The 18,889-nt window shown below is 40.5% G+C and overlaps 1 protein-coding gene across 1 annotated transcript in view; it reads right to left on the bottom strand.

The window, feature by feature from the left end:
- Positions 1–1,340: 1,340 nt before the first annotated feature.
- Positions 1,341–18,889, bottom strand: part of RAPGEF6 (Rap guanine nucleotide exchange factor (GEF) 6) — a gene marked incomplete at both ends in the record, with an annotated part of 77,173 nt that continues 59,624 nt past the window's right edge. The window contains 10 exons of the mRNA XM_010022215.1: positions 1,341–1,454; positions 2,826–2,960; positions 3,550–3,741; positions 6,068–6,288; positions 8,857–8,880; positions 11,061–11,184; positions 12,250–12,461; positions 14,494–14,877; positions 15,997–16,237; positions 18,488–18,502. Coding sequence (XP_010020517.1) covers positions 1,341–1,454; positions 2,826–2,960; positions 3,550–3,741; positions 6,068–6,288; positions 8,857–8,880; positions 11,061–11,184; positions 12,250–12,461; positions 14,494–14,877; positions 15,997–16,237; positions 18,488–18,502 — 1,662 coding nt within the window. The remainder of the gene's footprint in view (positions 1,455–2,825; positions 2,961–3,549; positions 3,742–6,067; positions 6,289–8,856; positions 8,881–11,060; positions 11,185–12,249; positions 12,462–14,493; positions 14,878–15,996; positions 16,238–18,487; positions 18,503–18,889) is intronic.

Raw genomic sequence — 18,889 nt, 5'->3', positions numbered from 1 at the left:
CAACCCTAACTATTCTATGATTCTATGTGCCTAAAATTACAAAATTAGAACCTTGGTTTGAAAATACTGGATCATCAACTGCTTCATGTATAGGTACATGAGCATCTGCTCATTAATCTTTACGGGAGACCACACTGATACACTGTTGGCACAGCCTTCAGATAAGCATTTTTTTCCCAAATTCCTGCTCATTTCTCACTTCCTATCTACCTCCATGAGCTGGAGTGCCATATATTTACATCGATCAGGTGAAAATGTGAAACGAGCAGGCAGTGTAAAAGCCACACCAGTGACACACACAACTGAATACAGAAGATTAATGTCATTCAGTCCATGAAAAATACAGAGATCTCTTAATATGGCACCTGGAGCCACTGGTATACATGCCACTGAGCATACAGCTCATCATTTGAGAGATTCCACAGTTTAAGCTTGATTATTGCTGTAAGATTTTAAGAGCAAATATGAGCATTTAATATCAGTATTATCTTAAGATACTCTTCATCAAGAACACTCAAAAGGGCTCTTCGTGAAAGAGATTAACACTGTCTGAAAGCTGAGCCATTAGAGAACCGCACACGTACATAAAGAGACTAAATGCAGCCTTTGCTGGGCTGAAAAGGTCATCAGAAGATGTGACCAATGTAAATACACACCAACACTAGAAGAGAGCATCTGATTTACATCAGATGAAGGACTATCTAGAGTCTAATAAAGAGAATGATGCAGAACTTACTGTTTCATTGGCATTTGCGAACACTAAGTAACAGAACTGTCACTGTACCTGTTCCTTGATTTTCTAAACTTCACATTACTGTCTTCACTGCACTGTAAGGGTGATTAGCTATAAATAACTGACACAAATCTCTGAAAGGGAAGCACATTGAACAGCTGAAACATGTAAATGTATAACTCTGAAATAACTGGGATAGAATCAGTATATTGGACACAACATGGGGACATCACAGTCTTCCTTCTAGAAATACATCATATAGTCTTCCTTCTCCTTCTAGGCTTCACATACAGGCAGCAAGATGTCCACAGATTGCTGTTGCTATAGATACTTGCTATGCTCAGTGCATCACTGTCTTTGTCCTTTAGGTTTTCACTCTTTTCTGAAGCTCCAGTGTGCTCTGCTTCCCTTTTTGCAGTGAAAGCTGTTCTTTCCCTGGAGAAGATTCTTTCCCTGGGTCTTCTAAAACAGGGTCCCTCCGTTTCCCTGCGCTCGTGCTCAGCTTCTGCCTTTTCATGCTCAGCTTCTCTTTCTCCCTTTTCACTCATGTCTGAACTGTCTCTTGCTTTCACAATCATCCAAATTTTCTTTTGTAAATAAGCCCCACCTATTCCATAGCTGCGTTGTCCACTGTTCTTGTTGCTGGCTTCACTGGCGAGTGATGAGGAAGAGCCAGAGAGGTTCATCTGACTGCAGTTATCCGACCTTTGGATGTTACCAACTACAATAAAGTACACACAGGCATACCTTGGTAAGTGAGAAGTACCAGCAGAAATAATGTCCTGATTTTAAATCCTTTTTCGTTCAGTTCTATTTGCATATCACTTGGGTATAGATCAAAAGAAAATGAAATATAAGATTAAGTGGAATGTGTTTGTGCCTAAACCGTCTTTCAGCTGTCTGTGAAGCACCTAATTTTAGTTCAATGAGCTGTTAGCATTACACATACAACAGGGTACGGATCACCTCAAATTACATCAGTGCTAAAAATATACTGAAAGCAAGTTGAACTAATGAAATAATCCCAAAGAAACAAAACATTATTTTCAAAGACCCAGATGAAAGTTAACAAAAATAACATGTCCATAAGCAATGCTCAAAAATCTCAGTGGAGCTACATTTGGCAGCCCAAGTAGTTAAGCTTCTTACACGTATGCTGTGCTTAAGTAAAATAAGTGGCATTCTCCTAAAGGAAACAGGATCTTGTGAAGGCAGAAGTGGACGGAGCAGCATGATCTCCCACTGAAAAGGGTGAGAAGGTGCAGTTAAGCCACCATGCCGTGCCATGCCAATCCTGTGGCTCTGGGCTGTCAGTGAGGCAAAAGCAGCACAGAAGAGAGGGAGAAATGCCTTACACCGTTCAGCACTGACCACACTGGCTGACTACAAAGTGGTGTTAACAGATTTCAACCGAATTCCCATCCAAGGCTGACTAATGATGAAGTGATGCAGGTCTTTTAAGATGAAGACATCAAAAATAAAGGGGTTCTGAGGGCATCATGACAAACAGGGATGTATGCAAAGCCCTGTGCACAAGAACACAAGTATGAATAACAACTCGAGGATTAGATGGATGCACTACTTTTGCAGGAGACCATCTCTTCTGGAGAACTATGAAACCATTTTCTCTCCAGTTCCATCTACTCATCTGATATTCCAGGTACCTTCAGCAAAACCATAAGGTGTCTTAGCAGCCTCTTTCTGTGCAACACCTGTCTTCAAGAAATCCCCAGGTCTATGAATCCCACTCATGTAAGTGGCCACCTAAACCTGAGCTGATAGGCTGGCACTTAAGATCTACTGGGAATTCTGCCACAAGCACTTAAGCAATTTTTAAGAACACTCTTCCTCTTTTTAAACAGTAGGTAATTTTTTAAGGCCAAAACATACAAACACACTGAAAACCTATTTCTATTCATAGAAAGACATGATTCTAATCTTGACATGAATATTCTAAACTACTATTTCTCTTACATACCATTAGCAATCCATACTCCTGCCACTGCCCACCCTGGTTTTAGTGCAACACGAGCAAGGGTTCCTGAGACTGATGCTGACACACACGCAGTGAATGTTCACCCAGCACACGTACCTTTGCGTGGAGAGCCCTGAGGAGAAGCAGGAGGGCTGGAGTGCAAAGAAGATGCCATGGACATTGTGTCATCTGTTTGTTTCTTACTACTTACTTCCTCAGACAAGCTTAATGACTTCTGTGGGGAACCTGTGCCTTTGAAAACAACAGAATCATTTGGCACATACTATTCTTCTGTATGCTGCAACAGATTGTTTCCTGAAGCTGTTTTAGCAGAACTGATGCTCGATGTATCATAGTATCATTTCGTGTCATTTACTGACTGCAATCAACTGATTGGATAACCCACAACTGGAGCTTTCAAACGATACAACAGTTAAACAAACAGGTCAAAAGCATTTTAACACATAATAATACTGCTTTGTAACTAGCAAATTCAGAGACAGAAAAGAATTGATGCTCACTAGGAGCAAGTAATAATGCACGTTGCTCCACTGGACAATACAGTTGTTACAACGGTGTTCCAGAGCTTAAAACATTAAATCTCCTTAATTTGTTTCAATAATTTCACCTAAATAAATTACATTTCATTTTGTCATGAAAGGAAACAAGCAATGTTGTTCTACTCTGGTTGTGCAAGATCCCTTCAGAACGCAGAAATACACGGTGTAAGACTTAACAAGGTACATCTGACCTGTTCAAGAGAGAGATGTTAAGACAGCTCCTCTCTCTTTATTTACAGGGCCTGTCAAACTCTCCAGACAGGTGAACTGAAGATACTCACTGAATGTGACGTGATCCTTTGTCAGTCCCTTTTTCCTACTGGGGTATAAATTCACAGTTGGAACCTGAAGAACTTGACTCATCCTGTTCTGTTGATGCTGATGGGCTTTAGTGGTTTGGCCAATTGACCTCATGGGTACTGGAGACATTTCCGAGGATTTTGCTCCTCTTCTCTCACTTAAATTCTTTGTCACTGTTGTGGAAAAAAATGCATATAAGTATCTTGCACTTTGAATTGCAGGATTATTACAGTGAGTAGCACCATCCAGACACAGCAACCACAGTATGAAGCAGATAAAACATTGTTGAAACCATTTCTATTCCAAACACGCCTATCTCACCATCTTAATCATTCTATGATCTCAATCATTCTGTGATTCTATGATCTTGTTACACTTAAGAGGCTGATGCATGAAACGGCATCAAAAAACCTAAACTCTTTGAAGCGTCACAGAGACACTTCATCAAAAGCCAAGAAATACGATTTATTTCTACCATAGGTCCATATTTTAGATGTTTGTACATAAGATGCAAAAGCCTCACAGTGTCTCCTTCAAGCTTACGTCATGCCACTGAAGGGAGAAGGAATAGTCGTTTTGCAGCTGGCATCAAAGCTTTCACTAGGTGGCACAATTGATTTACAACACGGCACTGATGCAGTTTCTACTTTAATCACACAGTAATTAACAAACTCTGAAGCTAAGGTCATCTGAATTCTCCTTAAATTCCTTTGGAAAAGTCTGGATTGCAGCATTACTGCTGCTCACTCCTTTTGCAAGCAAGGCCAGGAGAATCTTACTGCTGAGATAAGAGACTGGGGAGCTTTGTTTTGTTTTTCCCAGGTTTTAAAGATAGGCACTTTAATAACATGTCTCTCTACTACGTATTTATTTGTATATTTACTGAAACTTCATTTTCCTTTTTTGAAGTTTAAGAAAAAAAAAAAAAAGAGGACTTGATTTGCTTAACTACATGGAGTAGAATGCTCAGTATTTACTCCCTGTTTGTACTTCCAAATACCCATGGCTAGCACTGTGCAAACAAGATTTTCAATGATTTATTTAGAACAATTGGAAAACAACCTCGTAACATTTATGTTTGTCTCCTGGGCATAGTATGGCCACTGTTATGTCTGCACATAGATCATATACCAAGAGTTCATCCTGACGCACTTTTATTTATTGTTTCAGTGGGGGTGTAAAGCATAAAACCCACAGTGGTGTTACCTCTGAGTAGAAACATTCTGTGCTGCGGCATGTCTGGCTGAACACAGCACAAGCATCTCCACTGCCAAGGGATGATGCTGTGCATCTTCCAGTTCAGAGGGAACCTGTGATTTCTGGTGACCTCAGGCACAAGGCCAATGGGACTACACAGACTTTGACACTTTTAAGAAGGGAGTCAAATATGGCCATCTCCACCATTCCTACATCAGTGCTGTTTAAAAGGAAATGTTAAAAACCAACTGCATAGGAAGGCACCTGAGGGAATAATAAGGATTTGCATTCTTAATAGTGAACAATGGAAAGGACTTAAAATTTTATCTTCAAGATGCCACCTCCTAGTCATGATTTTAACTTACCACGTCAGAGACAACACAGTGCTGGAGGACAAAAAAAGCCCTAAAATGCAACATTTGGACAGCAGACAAGCATGAAACATTATTCTGATTAGCACGGTTTCTACTCTTCTATTCTGAAACAAACTGACCTTTCAGGCAAGTGAAAATTTCTATTGATCAAAATAAAATGCGATTACCATTTCTCATTTTTAAATGTGAATGTACTGAACTGTGTAAGAGAACAGGTCAGTAACAGTTTCTTTACTTAGGCAGCTGCACAGAAGTTGAAATTACGGAAACTCCTGCTGCAGCCCTCTGTTTTTGACTGTCAAGTCATGTCAATCCCATCAGTCAATATTGACCCAACTTCTCCTTCTCAACAATCTTCATTTATTCTAAGCTGTAATCCATTGCAGCTTCTATATTGATTTTGTCTCTTTTCATTTTCTTGCTGTTCATACGGTAAACGTTACTTTTATCCTTCCTAATTCTCTACAAGGACAACAGGGCAAGAATAGAGCTAATGTACTATTGAATTTCCTTCCAGCCTGATGAGAAGACACACAGTTTAAGAACTAAAGGTCAAAATACAAAACAACACTGAAGTTTTCTGAGTTCAACCAAGATCTGAAGACAAACGCTGGCTTGTTGAAACTGTCAGCACATGAATTGACAAACAAGCACTTACTAGAGGGCTTTTTCTTGGACGGGAGAAGAGAAAGTTCTTAAATGAGTATTTCTAGGGAAGGAACAAGTACTTTTTTATACATCCCATCGATCAGACTCACAGACTGGTTTGGGTTGGAAGAGACCTTAAAGCTCATCTTGTTTCAACCCCCTGCCATGGGCAGGGACACCTTCCACTAGAGCAGGTTGCTCCAAGCCCCTGGCCTTGAACACTTCCAGGGATGGGGCAGCCACAGCTTCTCATGCCACCGTTCCAGATCGCTGTACTCACATGTGCTATACGCAGGCTCGCACTGAAGCGACAAGATTTGGATCTTTTCCTCGTCTGTCTCCACGTTCAGGTTGGACAGGTACTGCTTCACCTTCCTGGCCATCTGGGCATCCTCGTACAGCTTCTTGGCATTCAGGAGCGAGCTGCGCCGGGCACGTTTTTTGTGAGCACCTCCCTGTACATCCAACATGTTCGAGTTTGTGCTGCCCTGGCTCAGAGACCTACGAAAGACAGGAGCAAAGCAGTCAACTTTCAGTTCTCAACAGCAACGAGGAGCTACAGTAGCACACGCCAAAGCAGATTAATGCCAATAATCTTCAGTTAGGGCTAGTGCATGCTGATGCAAATGAGTTAAAGAGATGAACAGCATTAAAACAACACTTGTCTTGAAATACTCTAGTAAATTGAGAGCAGCAATTTGAGTCTAGAAAGAGACTGCATATGAAAGTGTGGGACTAGGAAGAACAGGGCGCAACGCTGTGCACAGCACCCATGTAGCTCTTGCTGGGCAAGACCCACCTAGGTCAACTGCAGATAGTAAGAGTGGACAAACCTGGTAACCGTGTTGATCTAAGGAATTTGGTACCCACTGTATGCATCAGCTTACAACAGAAACCTCTGGCAATTAGCTGAGTGCAAGAGTGACTACTGTAATCCTCTCAGGAAACTGACTGAGCTTCTGACAGTGTTTAAATAAGGGGGAAAATCTGTTAATTGTGCCAAGTACATTTTATTAAACATTTAACCTCTTTCTCCAGCTCAGTAAGAACATTCACAGAAGAGCAGCTCATTAATAGAATGTATCCTAACAAAGGTCAGGAAGACAGTGATAATGTTCCGACTTGCATCTATTGAAAGATGATGCTCCCAATATTCCTACAATTCTGTCAGCAACTGAAGCAAAAAGAAATAATCCCCAAATTGTCAATGGCCATCACTCTCCCTGACAGTCGCTCCTATTCACACCGAAGCAGTGACCAAACAACTGATCTTAGTATTCTTCAAACATACACATCACCTCCATTGCAACTGTCGAAGTCCTATGGCCACACCAGTCCAATGAGTTCTTTAGTAACTGGAGATCACAGTGTGTGTTACATGTAAATTCTAACAGAAAGGGTCAATAAAGTTGTTAAACATTGATTGTTTGTGAGGCTTTTTTAAACATTTAGAGGAATAACTTTGTTTTAAAAGGGTAAATTATCTGTTTATCAAGATCCTGGTGCATACACAGAATCACAAGTGGCAGAATAAACCATCTCCAGCAGAATGGCCAAAGGAGTGAGAATGAAACATGTTGTTAGAGGAACTCTATCGAGTTGAGCAAGGTGAGCTACAAAATAAGAGATGGTGGAAAGCAGGTGACTGCAGTATTTCCACACATGAGAAATAAATCAATCCTGTAATATTTTCAAAGATGTTAACTCAATTCAAGAGAAAATACAAGCTTAAAATTGGCAGAAATTTATAGCTTAAGGAAAGGAAAAAGTAATGCTGTTGTAGCAAAAGGCATGATGGACTGTTCACACCTATTCAAACCAAGGGGCACTCCTACGTCCTCTGGATAAGAACAGAGCTAGTATCTATTATATGATAAAACAGGATACTACATTATGTTTATTTTTAATGCTATATTTTATTGGTTACATACACACTGCTTTTCTTTTAAGTTTGGACTTGACTTTTTAGGGCAATTTAATTCAATTTCCTTTAACAATTATTTTTTCCTTATTCCTTTTAGTTCCCAGTAATCCCAAGGGCTAGAAACGGCTCCAGCTGGGTCTAAGGCATTCCCCTCAGGAGCTGCACCATGAGTGGATGATTACTGATCACGCAACTGATTTCTCATCAGGGACCTGTACCCTGGTTCCTCTAGCACAAGTTGTGGTGCTGCCCCTATCACTGCTGGAGGGGTGACTCTGTTCTCTGCACACAAGTGCCTGCATACCCTTGGATAACAAGCTCAGTTGCTGCACTGGGCTTCCCTGTGAGTGGCAAAGTGATGGCAGATAGGGCAAATGACCAGAAGCATCCCTGCCTCCATCCTCCACGCACAACGTCAACATACTAAAACACAGCTGGCTTTAAAACAGATGCCCCAGTATAAAAAGAAGTAGAGTTTCAAAGTGCAAAGGCACATAGGCTCAGGTACACAAGGTAGCAGGTGAATGGGCAAAAAGCCACATAAGAACGCATAAAACATGGCTCCACGTGATGCTAAAATCACTGCCGTGGGTCTGTCAGGAATTTCAGTATCCTCATTTGTAGTCCTTTCATTATTTAATCCTTGAACAGCGAGACTCCCAGGGAAGTCAATGAGGATTCTGGTGTATGAAATGTGAGATACAGTTTAAATATATACTAAAAATAAATGCTTCGAAGCTTGAACTCAAACTTCAGGGGGGAAATCACCGTATCATTACCACAATTCATAATGTCCTCATAGTTTAAAATCCAGAATGGCTTAAGCTGTTCTGTTACATGTTAAAAAGCAAATTATTTATTTCCCAAAATAGACTGCCTGCCAATATAACTGCACAGCAGGGTTTTTTATATGCATAAAGCCAAAACTCAAATAACTCATCCAATACATAAAAGCAACTCAGAATTCTTACAGCTGCAGTATAACGTTGACTGTAACCTCTTATTCCTGTTTTCCAAAACACATGTATTGCAGGGTTAATAAAATGCATGCTGTATTTCAGATGCATGCACTAAGGAGGAGGATGCAGTATGTTAAGAGTTGCATAATCTTTATTTATCTTAGTTGCATTCATCTCTACACTTACCCCAAACTTCTCCACCTCTTCTTCCTGTAAGCAAGAGCCATATACATTGAAGCATGTATTTGAACAGAAAAGCACAGGAAAAAAATAAAACAGTTGAGAGTCAGGAAGAAAGATGTAGACAGGAAAGAACAGAAAAGAAGAAGTTTCTATACGGCAAAATTCTTCTCAAACAAGAACACAGTGTTGTAATGGAATGCAAGGGCAGGACTTGCACAAACACTTCAACATGGAAGAACATCTATCAGTTTTCTGTTTAACCTATGAATTTAAAAACCAAGCTCCCATTAAGTATTTCCCCTAAGTCGAATTCAGTTTGGATGGAGCAAGCCAAAACAGTTCAACTTCTTCATATTGCAGAAAGTGGGCTTCAATTAATTTATTCCTTGCATTAGGACTGCAGTAAGCTAATGAGAAATGATCATCAGTATTCAAGTTTATGATGTTGTTTTCCCTTGGTTGCTTGCTGGAGAACAAGCTAGTCACCAAATACATGCTGAAAAAGTAGATGCTCTATATTAATCGGTAATGAACTCGCCAGCAAGTCTCATGTTGCCACTAACAAGCATCTTTTCTTGTTAATTTTTAATCTTCAAAAGCATTTATTGGTGCTTCAGAACACAAACTGATAGATCAAACACCAGAGGCAATGAAAATGAATAGAAATGATGTTAAAATATGGATTTATTTTCTTTTAATCTTTGGCACTATCCCTAATATTAGATGCCTGAGCATTTTATGTCAGTGTGCATCGTTTAAATGATGGTCATTAAAATGTGTTGAGTAATTGTTAAAAACACACTAAAGGTAACTATTTACTACTAAATTCATTTAATGATTAGACTTCATTAGGTCTTAGAAAGCGTATAGGGCATCAGGGACATTTATTTATAGACTGAGTTTATCTGTGAATGGCAAAGTTTCTGAACAGCAATCCTAACTGATCAGTAAACAGCTCTCTAACCACGCTAAAGAAGAAATTTGCTAATTCAAATCCAGTGAATGGTATGAAGGTGAGTCTCCACTGTGAAACAGCTCCATTTTTAAGCAACATCTTTAAACAAGGGATCTGTGATTTTTGTCTCAAACCTCAAATGGCCCCATTTTAAACAAAACGCTTTTATTTCCTGACAGTCAGCCTTGCAAACATGATTCACCATCACCTGTGAATCCTGACCTCTGGAAGCCCACAGGGAGCCAAATCTTAATGCTCTTAAATATGCCACGTACCCTTGCACATGATATTTCCTTCCACTGCACTGATGTAACTGACTTCAGAAATCCAAGAGGATTACAACTCAGAGGTGACCTATCGACTGGAATTTAGTTAGGGCTTGTACAAAGCTCATTTTTTGATAGGTCATTTTGTGAAGCCATCCAGTGATTCAGCACAGGACATCACCTTGTCACCAGCTCCCCTCCTCAACTGCATCCTGAAGGATTTTTGTCTGGCCCATTAGTGCAAGAGGCAAACTAACAGGGCAAAAGAATACTACCACCCTCCTTGGCAGGGATCTGCAGGCGTCAGGACCTGCATGGACACAAGAGAATCCCTGATGCTTATAAAGAGATGCAGGACATTATTTAGCTCCACTAAATACAATCTGGAGCTTATCAGTACCAGATTAGAAGTTGTGATGCTTTTATGCCCCAGTTTGCCAACGCAGAGCCTGATGATATCAGGAGAAAAAACAAACCCCAAGAAAAAATAACCCAAGCAAACCCCCTCCACTGCTTATAGCCTGAACATATCAAACATTATGTAGGTGGAGCAAGCTGTGCTTAGAACAAATAGAAATACTTTGTTTGGGTTTAATATGTTATCAGTGGGGTTTTGAAGCAGAGTTCCAGATTTATACATGGGTGATTTAGGTGCTTTTTGTATCTATCATATATAGATGTTACAGCCCTCTAGTATTATACCTCTCCCAAAACTCCACCTGCACTAACATTTTATTTAGCAAAAATATGAATCATTAAACTTAGAACCTATTCTTCTTTCCTTTCTGAAGACAACAAATTGGTTTAGTGGTTATTAAAAGCAGGTCTTGGAAGCTTCAATTCTATTGCCACAATTTGATCAAGATTGTTGTTCTGATGTAAATGTCGATGGGAAGTTACACCATGAAACACAAAAGCACTGATGCACACACAGCCCCAGATCCCCCCCAGCCCAGACACCTTCAATCCTACTGTAAAGTGCACACCTTTGTCTGAACATTACGGCCGGATCCATGTTTGCCGACGTCATTCGGACAACTTGGCGAATCTCCTTGGCAATCATCCTGAGCTTCTCAAAATTCACCAGGCCATCCACTTTGGAATCATTTCCTGCATGATGGAAACACACACATAAGGAAAGAAAAAAGGGAAAAAATTAATCAGAAATACTTTCCAACAGGCAACGTGTTTCTAGTCACTCACAGTATCCACTCCCTGTCCCTCCATCACCAAACTTGCCCTAATAGCAAAACACAAATGACCATCAGGCCCACTCCAACCACCTAGTATTACTCTTGTTAATCTGTTTCTAAAGTAAGAAGTATTAGTAAGAGGAAAAAGGAGTGAATTATGTCTGAATTCACTGGCATAGATGATAAAATAATATAAACACGAATGTCAGACTTGAAGGGACCTTAAAGCTCTTCCAGCTCCAACCCCCTGCCCCGGGCAGGGACACCTTCCACTAGAGCAGGTTGCTCCAAGCCCCTGTGTCCAACCTGGCCTTGAACACTGCCAGGGATGGGGCAGCCACAGCTTCTCTGGACACCCTGTGCCAGCGCCTCAGCACCCTCACAGGGAAGAGCTTCTGCCTAATAGAACTGACATCAACAGTGTTCACGTTCTGAAGTTAGTCCAAGCAGCTCTATTGTGATAGAAACATCACAACCAAGAATTGGGCGTATTTGGAAATGCTTAAACTTAACCCAATTGTGAACAGAACTTCGTGTAAAAGGAACAAATGGAAATGTTTAAACAAAACCCCTTGAAAATGCTGAAAGCGGGAGTAGGAGGTGTTAGATCATTGTAGCTGCCTGAAAGCCACAACACGGAATGAAATCCTAGAGACACCGCAGCACCGAGTTTTTGTAAGAGGAGTATACTTGAAGCAGCGTAACTACCAGTTAGCACTCACCCACTGTTCCAGCCTAAACCTTCGGACACCCGATGAAGATTAAGCACTGCTTTTAAAATATTAAAAATATGCTTTTAATTTTTAATTTCTGTCTAGGAACAGCCTCTTCCATTACGCATGCAGACTTCTATTTTATTTTACTCCTACAAAGGACGCATCAAAAGCATCCTACTGGTGGCAGCTTCTTTTAAGCATCTGTTGAATTAGAGCTAAGGCATATTCAACGCTCAGTTTGCTATTTCTCTTGTGTCTGACATTACCTTCATGGAGAAAGGTGATATCCTTCTTGACAACAGGAAAAAGTGGAATAATTGGAGGCTGCATGCTCTGGCTGCTGAGGATGTTGCGGTATTTTGCCATGTTTCGAGATGGATCAAAAAGATCTTGAAGGTCTCGGAGATGCTTTTCGTACTTGCTTGGTAACTTCTCCCAAGTGCCTCTGAGACGTGCTACTGGTGCTAGATTTAACCCGCTGGAAGGCAGATTTGTTTAATTATTAGCTGTTAGTGGAATCATTACCTTTCATAAGGAAGTAAAGGGTTTGGAGTTTGTTTTAAGGATTAAAAATAGCTTTTCACAAGGCTAACTGTAGAAAGCCAGGCTGCAAGTTGATCACAATAAACCTCTGCTGTTCACTCTTGTGAGCAAGAGAACTGTAAAAACCATGACTGCTTCCTATTCACAAGGTACCAATTTCAAGTTAGCCTGCCAAAACAACCCCTCTGTAACACAGGACTGGTGCCCGTTTAATTTGAGCACCATTTCTCTCCTCTAAAAATGTGTACTGCAATAAGGACAAAAGGGTGGAGAATTAATGAGGTGAATACACAGCTACAGTGGCAAGTGAGAACAGTGCACAGCTTACCCCAGGCAAAAGTGGCAGGACTGCAGAGGACCAGGTTTGGAGCATTTGTTAATGAGCACCAACAGTCTGAGAATTAGAAGCAGCAGCAATGCTAAAACTTGTCATTGTGCTCTCGTTGTCATTAAGTAAAAATATATGCAGAATTAGTTGGATGCAATACAACAAATTAAAATAAAGGAAATAGATCCATCCTCCCTATTAGAATTTGCCACCAAGTTTGCTCAAGAAATTCTGCAATGATCACAAAGCCCTCGTAGCTAAATTGAAAGTGCTGTTTTCTGGCATTCACCAGTAAATCCAGAATCACACAATTAACAAATCTGCTATTCTAAGAAGATTTTTGTTTTCTCATTTTGAAAGCTTCAGAAAACTTATTTGGTATTTGCTTTATTCTTTTAGAGAGATTTCTCTCCACCTTATTGTCAAGTCACAAACAAAGCCTTCTCTCACGTGAAAAATCAAGCATATGCCACCACACAGCCCCTCTTTTACATGCTGTATTAGGATGGTTATCTTCCTATTTCACGAAACATATGGCACCGTATTGATATGCAAGGCAAGGCAAGAAAGAGAACCCCCGTGGCATATGCTAACGAAAACATATTCCTCTGGAAATCAGGGTAAGACAAAACCTAATTTATTGACTTCTTTTTTTAACCAAAGACCACTTCAGTCACTGCCTCATTAGACTTAACTGGGAAGCAGGAAGAGTCACTTCTCTACTCACAGTAAATGATGAGGAATAAGGAGCAGAACATAGAAATTAGATTCAGTATCCACATGTGTATTCACCATGTAATGAGCAGCCCCAGCCCCAGTAGCTGCCCGGTGCCCTTTAAGGAAACTCATTCATTATTTAATGTCTGCCTAAACAGAAGCCAACAGCATTCAAGAAACGGGCTAGACATGGAAGAAAACATTTCAAAATGGTATTTTCAAAGATGCTGGGACAGCAGGAACCCAGATCTTTGTCTGATTTCCTTTTCTTTCTTAAAGTCAAACCTGGGTATAAGATAATTGCAAATAAAGAAATGCTGAACTCATGCCGTTAAAGTAGCAGCATCTAGTATAAAACAGAAGAGAAAGTCTAAGTGTGCAAATTAAGAGGGGAAAAAATAAAAAGGGAGCAGATGACAGGAAAGAATGGAAAGGAAAATTCAACTAAAACCAGAGTGATTTGAGGAAGTCCTTACAATGAAAGGAAGAAATAAAGTAATCTCATAATCGCAGATGTGACTCTGTGCACACTGACACAGCAATAACGACTGAGAAAAGAAGGGAAATTGGGTGCCAGAATGGAAATGACGGCAGTGCTCAGGTAGGTTTCTGAAGTTATCAATCAAATTCTGCTTTTGCCCAACTCTTCTCGTTCCCTGCTAGGTAATGGTTAAAATAGAGACAGTCACATCAAGCACCACGATACACTAAACTGAGGAGGAGGAGGAAGGAAAAGACAGCAGTGACTCTACAAAGCACCTCTTCGTAGAGTCTGGCTTCTGAAGAGCTTGGCAATTCCCTTCCAACCACCCCGCGCCATCGGTGATCTCTTCAGCATAAACCTATTTCTTTTCCCTCCGTTCAGATTATCAGAATTGCCTTTGACAGCACAAATCAGATCTGACAAATGGAAGCATTTTACCTTATAACCGCGAACATGGAATTGAAGTTCTTGCATTCTCGGCAATGGAGGGCAATTTTAATGAAATGCTTAATAATCTTCATCCTCTTGAGTTGGTTGGGCTCTGCTAGAATTTCCATGGCAACCCAGAAGGTCTCCTGGTTGATGACATCCTCAAACTGTTTCAGGTGAGCATTTCCTGTCTTGGAGTCCAGCTTATAAAGGTCATCAATGTATTCTGTAGGCTCGATATTGCGAAAGAGTTCAAAGTCTCTCATGGAGAGCTGAGTGGCGACCTCAATGGTGCTCAGCTGTAGGAGGGAAATCTGGCTTTCTCTTAGCAGCTCTTGAGCATCCTCATCTGAGCATAAAGTCTCCGTCTCCATATTGTTTTTAAGATAATATCTAGAGAATAACAGAGTTACAATAAAACGTTAAGAGATGTGCTTCACAGGGCTTATGAACACAAAGACATTGAACTACACCACTCAAGGTGGACATCACTGGCACCACAGGGGTGTCTACGTGACAGTATTTGTGTGTTACTATTGACAACAGTGTAAAAGGAGACAAGAAAGGACAGCGTAACGTTGTACTTAGTACTAGGTATCATCATTACTGGAGTAAAAAACCAGTTCAAAAGCTGGTTTTATCTACCTCTGCGCTAGCATTTTCTATACCACGCTGTAGCTTTCACCCTCAGAAAAAGGTCAGATACTTTGCTGTTTGTAAATTCAGCAGTAAAATAACATTTTAAATACACATCAGTCCTGAGAAATCTCTTGTTAATGTATTTCTCCATTTCTCACACAAATTTAGTGTGATTTCTTACATAAATAGTGTGGCATATTACTATTTACATGAAGCACAGAGTATTCAGGAAATGAAAATGTATCTGGAAAATTCATTTCCATGGTCCCAAGCAGATCTCTTTCAGATATGCAAGAGTTTATTTCTCATAAATTCCCTCTGTTGCCTAGCAAAGACAACTAAAGAACTTTTTACTTAATAAAAACTTTCTTCTGGTATGGACCAGGTCATCAGATAAAACTGAAGCACTTAACATTTAAGAAATATTCATAACAGTTTACATAAAAATGGAAGAATTTATCTCAGGTTAGTATCAGTTCACTGCAAAATGACATCACTGAGAAAGTAATTGTATGTTTTAATCCTGAAGTACATGTGGAAAGTGTCAGAACAAATGTAAGATTCTTCTTTTTCAGTGTAAGACATTATATACCTTATCCTGAACTGCTAAATTTAGTTGTCATTGAGCAGCTGCTGCAGATTTAGGGAAGGAGTTTTGCGTTCACCAACGTTGCACACTGTTAAGATTCAACTGGACAGGGTGCTGGGACATCTAGTCTAGGTCATGCTTTGCCTACAAAGGTTGGACCAGATGATCCCCAAGGTCCCTTCTAATCCAGTGTTCTATGATCCCCCCCTGAATGGGATCTTATGGATGTTTCGATTCTAAAAAGCAAATGAATCCAAACTGAAGTTAAACCAAGGTGCATTTACCGTCCATTGAGCTGAATCCTGTCGGCCAACTTGGAGAACTGATCTGGGAGCCTCCGCTGTTTGATGACTCCCTCTGGGCTGACTGACACTTCGCAGAGGGAGTAGGTCTCGGGGGCGCCTGTGAGGTTGAATTCGTGCACGGCGTGACTCACCACCTCTTTGGCTGTGGTGTCTTTGCTGATGATAATGTAACAACTCTGCTGATCTGCTTTGAAAACTCGGATTACCTGATCCGGAATATCTGAAATAACAGAGCAACACCTTTAATGTTTGAAGTTACTTTTCCCTTGAAATGAAACGAGGTCAGTTACTGTCTCTTTTGATAGCCAGAAAACAAAAAAACAGCTAGCAGGGAAAAAAACCCATGCTGGCCTTGATAAATATTCATTAAAATACTCAGTCATTCCCTTCAGCTTTGAGAAGCAAAAAAGAGGACTCTTCTACTCCCTGCACTTCCACAACTCAATTACTTTATCATCCCACGACCGCAAGAGAAGTACAAGACTCCTATATACACCGCTAAGCTGCACACTGTCCTTCTCAGCATGTCTCAAAACCTTTGGCAGCATCATTTATTCCTTCTTTGGCTCATCTGTCTTTGTGAGACACGTGCCAGGGCATTCTTCCCAGGGATGGGAAGCCATGGAGCATGCATGGATGGGCTGCAGGCAGGAGGATGTGAAAAGCAAAGATTTGGTTGTTCCCATAACTAGCTGCAAACTTTTACACTCACTATCTCACCCTGAAGGAACTAAGCTGCTGCCAGCAGTTAATTCTTTGGCTAGTGTACTTATTTATAGCACATTTCATGTATTATAAATGCATTAGAGAGCAGCTTTCTCGGAGGCAGCCTACAGCAGGAAATAAATATCTGAAGAAACACACGTTTCATCTACAGCTTGATGACTGGAAATAATTCGCTCCATTACAGAAGATTTGATTTTCATAATAAAACTGATGGGGAAATCAAGTCAAGAGGCAGAGTATGAACTGATTTAAAACTCAGGGAAGCCGTTTCCCACCCTCCCTAAACTCTGAAGGTTAAAACCTCACCAGTTGTCTGCAGACCTGAGAAGGTGGGAGGCCCTGGCTAAGCCCTCAGCTGCTTCTCCAGAGCCTGAGAAAACCAGGTTGGATGTACCATTAACTCCTGGGTCAGCGACTCCCACTGGGAGAAGTGAGGGGCTGTTATTACTGCAACAGCCTCCAAAACAGCCCTTCACTTCTCTCCCTGTTATTTGACCATACTTTTAATATCCTCAGCAATAAGCACCAAATCTTGGATTGAGGTAACCACCTGCCATCTGCGGGGGGTTACCCCACTGCCTGTGCATTCATTTTCCCTGTCAAATTCCACTGTTTAATGAAGAAATGAAGATCTCTTTCAATGGGGCAGTGACCTTGGAGTTGCTTTTTCTTGCATCATGACTTAATGGTGTTATGTTGGCAAGTAGCAGGACTTTCAGGACAAAAAGTAAGCAAGGAATTTACGATCCGAGATCAACAGTTTCCACCCACTGGAAAAAAAGAAAACCTCAGCATCACCTGTAACTAAACTGGAAGATGGGACAAAATGGGGTGCTTAAAAAACCCCAATCTGATTGAAAACTAATTCTACTGACAATTTCATTCTCATCACATTACCAGAACAGTCTCATTAATAGCTGGGGACTAACTGAAACTGAAACGCTCCGTGCATACATGAATGGGGGCAATAAAAGAGAAAAATAAGTATTACGTATTTATTGGAGAGTGAAAGTGGTGGAAATGACACACTGAATATCTGGCAATGTCTGTGCTCATAAAAATCATGGTAAGCCAACAGAAGAGGCCAACATCTGTACATCGGTATCAACATACCTAAAAATCAGGACACACTCAAGGTAGAAAACCAAAAACTGAAGAGTAATTTGGGGGGAAAAAGGGAAAAAACACAAAACCCAACCAAAACTGAGTGTCATGACAGCTGAGGGAAATTTCTATGACAAGCATATGCCTGTCTGCATGGTCTTTGCTTTTAAGCAGGTGAACATTCATAACAATTATTTTCTTCTCCATTATTCAGCTTGCATTGACAATACAAAACATGTTTCAAGTTTGCATGCACATGGGTTTAGTTACACAGAGTCCAAAAGAAGAACAAACTAGATCCAAACTACAGTATCATCTAAAACCTCAGTTTCTGTAAAAGGGACATAAGCAACTTCATTCCTTAAAGCAAAGTCACAGAGAAGCAAAGGAAACTGCCAAAGGTCAGCAGTGTATTGGTGGCAGAAATGGGAATAAGATGCAGGTCTCAGCCTCAGCACAGCACCATGCCTGGAAAGAAAACCTATGGATTTGTTTTATTTAAGGGAAGATTATGGGGCAAAGGTCTATCTAATGCCCTAACAGTAATAACAACATCAATGCAATGTATGAAAGTGTTAAGTTTGACAGGCAAGCCATGCGGTATTAAGGTCTACAGGATGCTGTATATCAGGATACTTACAGTAAAACCCAACAGCTGCGGGCAGGAAAAGAAGAAAAACACCATGTCAGCACCAAATCAAGATCTAGATGTTTACAGAACTGATCAAGTGTATGTAGTGCACTGTCAGAAGTACTTTGGTTTGCTCTGCCATTCAAAAATGACAGCACATTTGTTATAGTAAATGTAAAGATAAGGACTAGCTATCAACATCTGGTATTATGCAGTAATTTGTACAGTATTACATGAAGATTCTTAAAGAACAATGTGTGTGGTTCTCATGTAGACTGCAAGAACCTGGATTTGCAGCACAAAAGGGAACCTACCTCCTATAGACATTTATGCACTTGATAGGATGTATCTGCATACATCCCTTCTGAAGGGGAAACCTGCAAGTTTACATAAACCTAAGCCACACCACAC

Source organism: Nestor notabilis, unplaced genomic scaffold (assembly GCF_000696875.1).
Source record: "Nestor notabilis isolate BGI_N333 unplaced genomic scaffold, ASM69687v1 scaffold5029, whole genome shotgun sequence".
Lineage (NCBI taxonomy): Eukaryota > Metazoa > Chordata > Aves > Psittaciformes > Psittacidae > Nestor > Nestor notabilis.
Note: the sequence above shows the minus strand (reverse complement) of the source record. Positions and strands in the feature narration are given on the sequence as shown.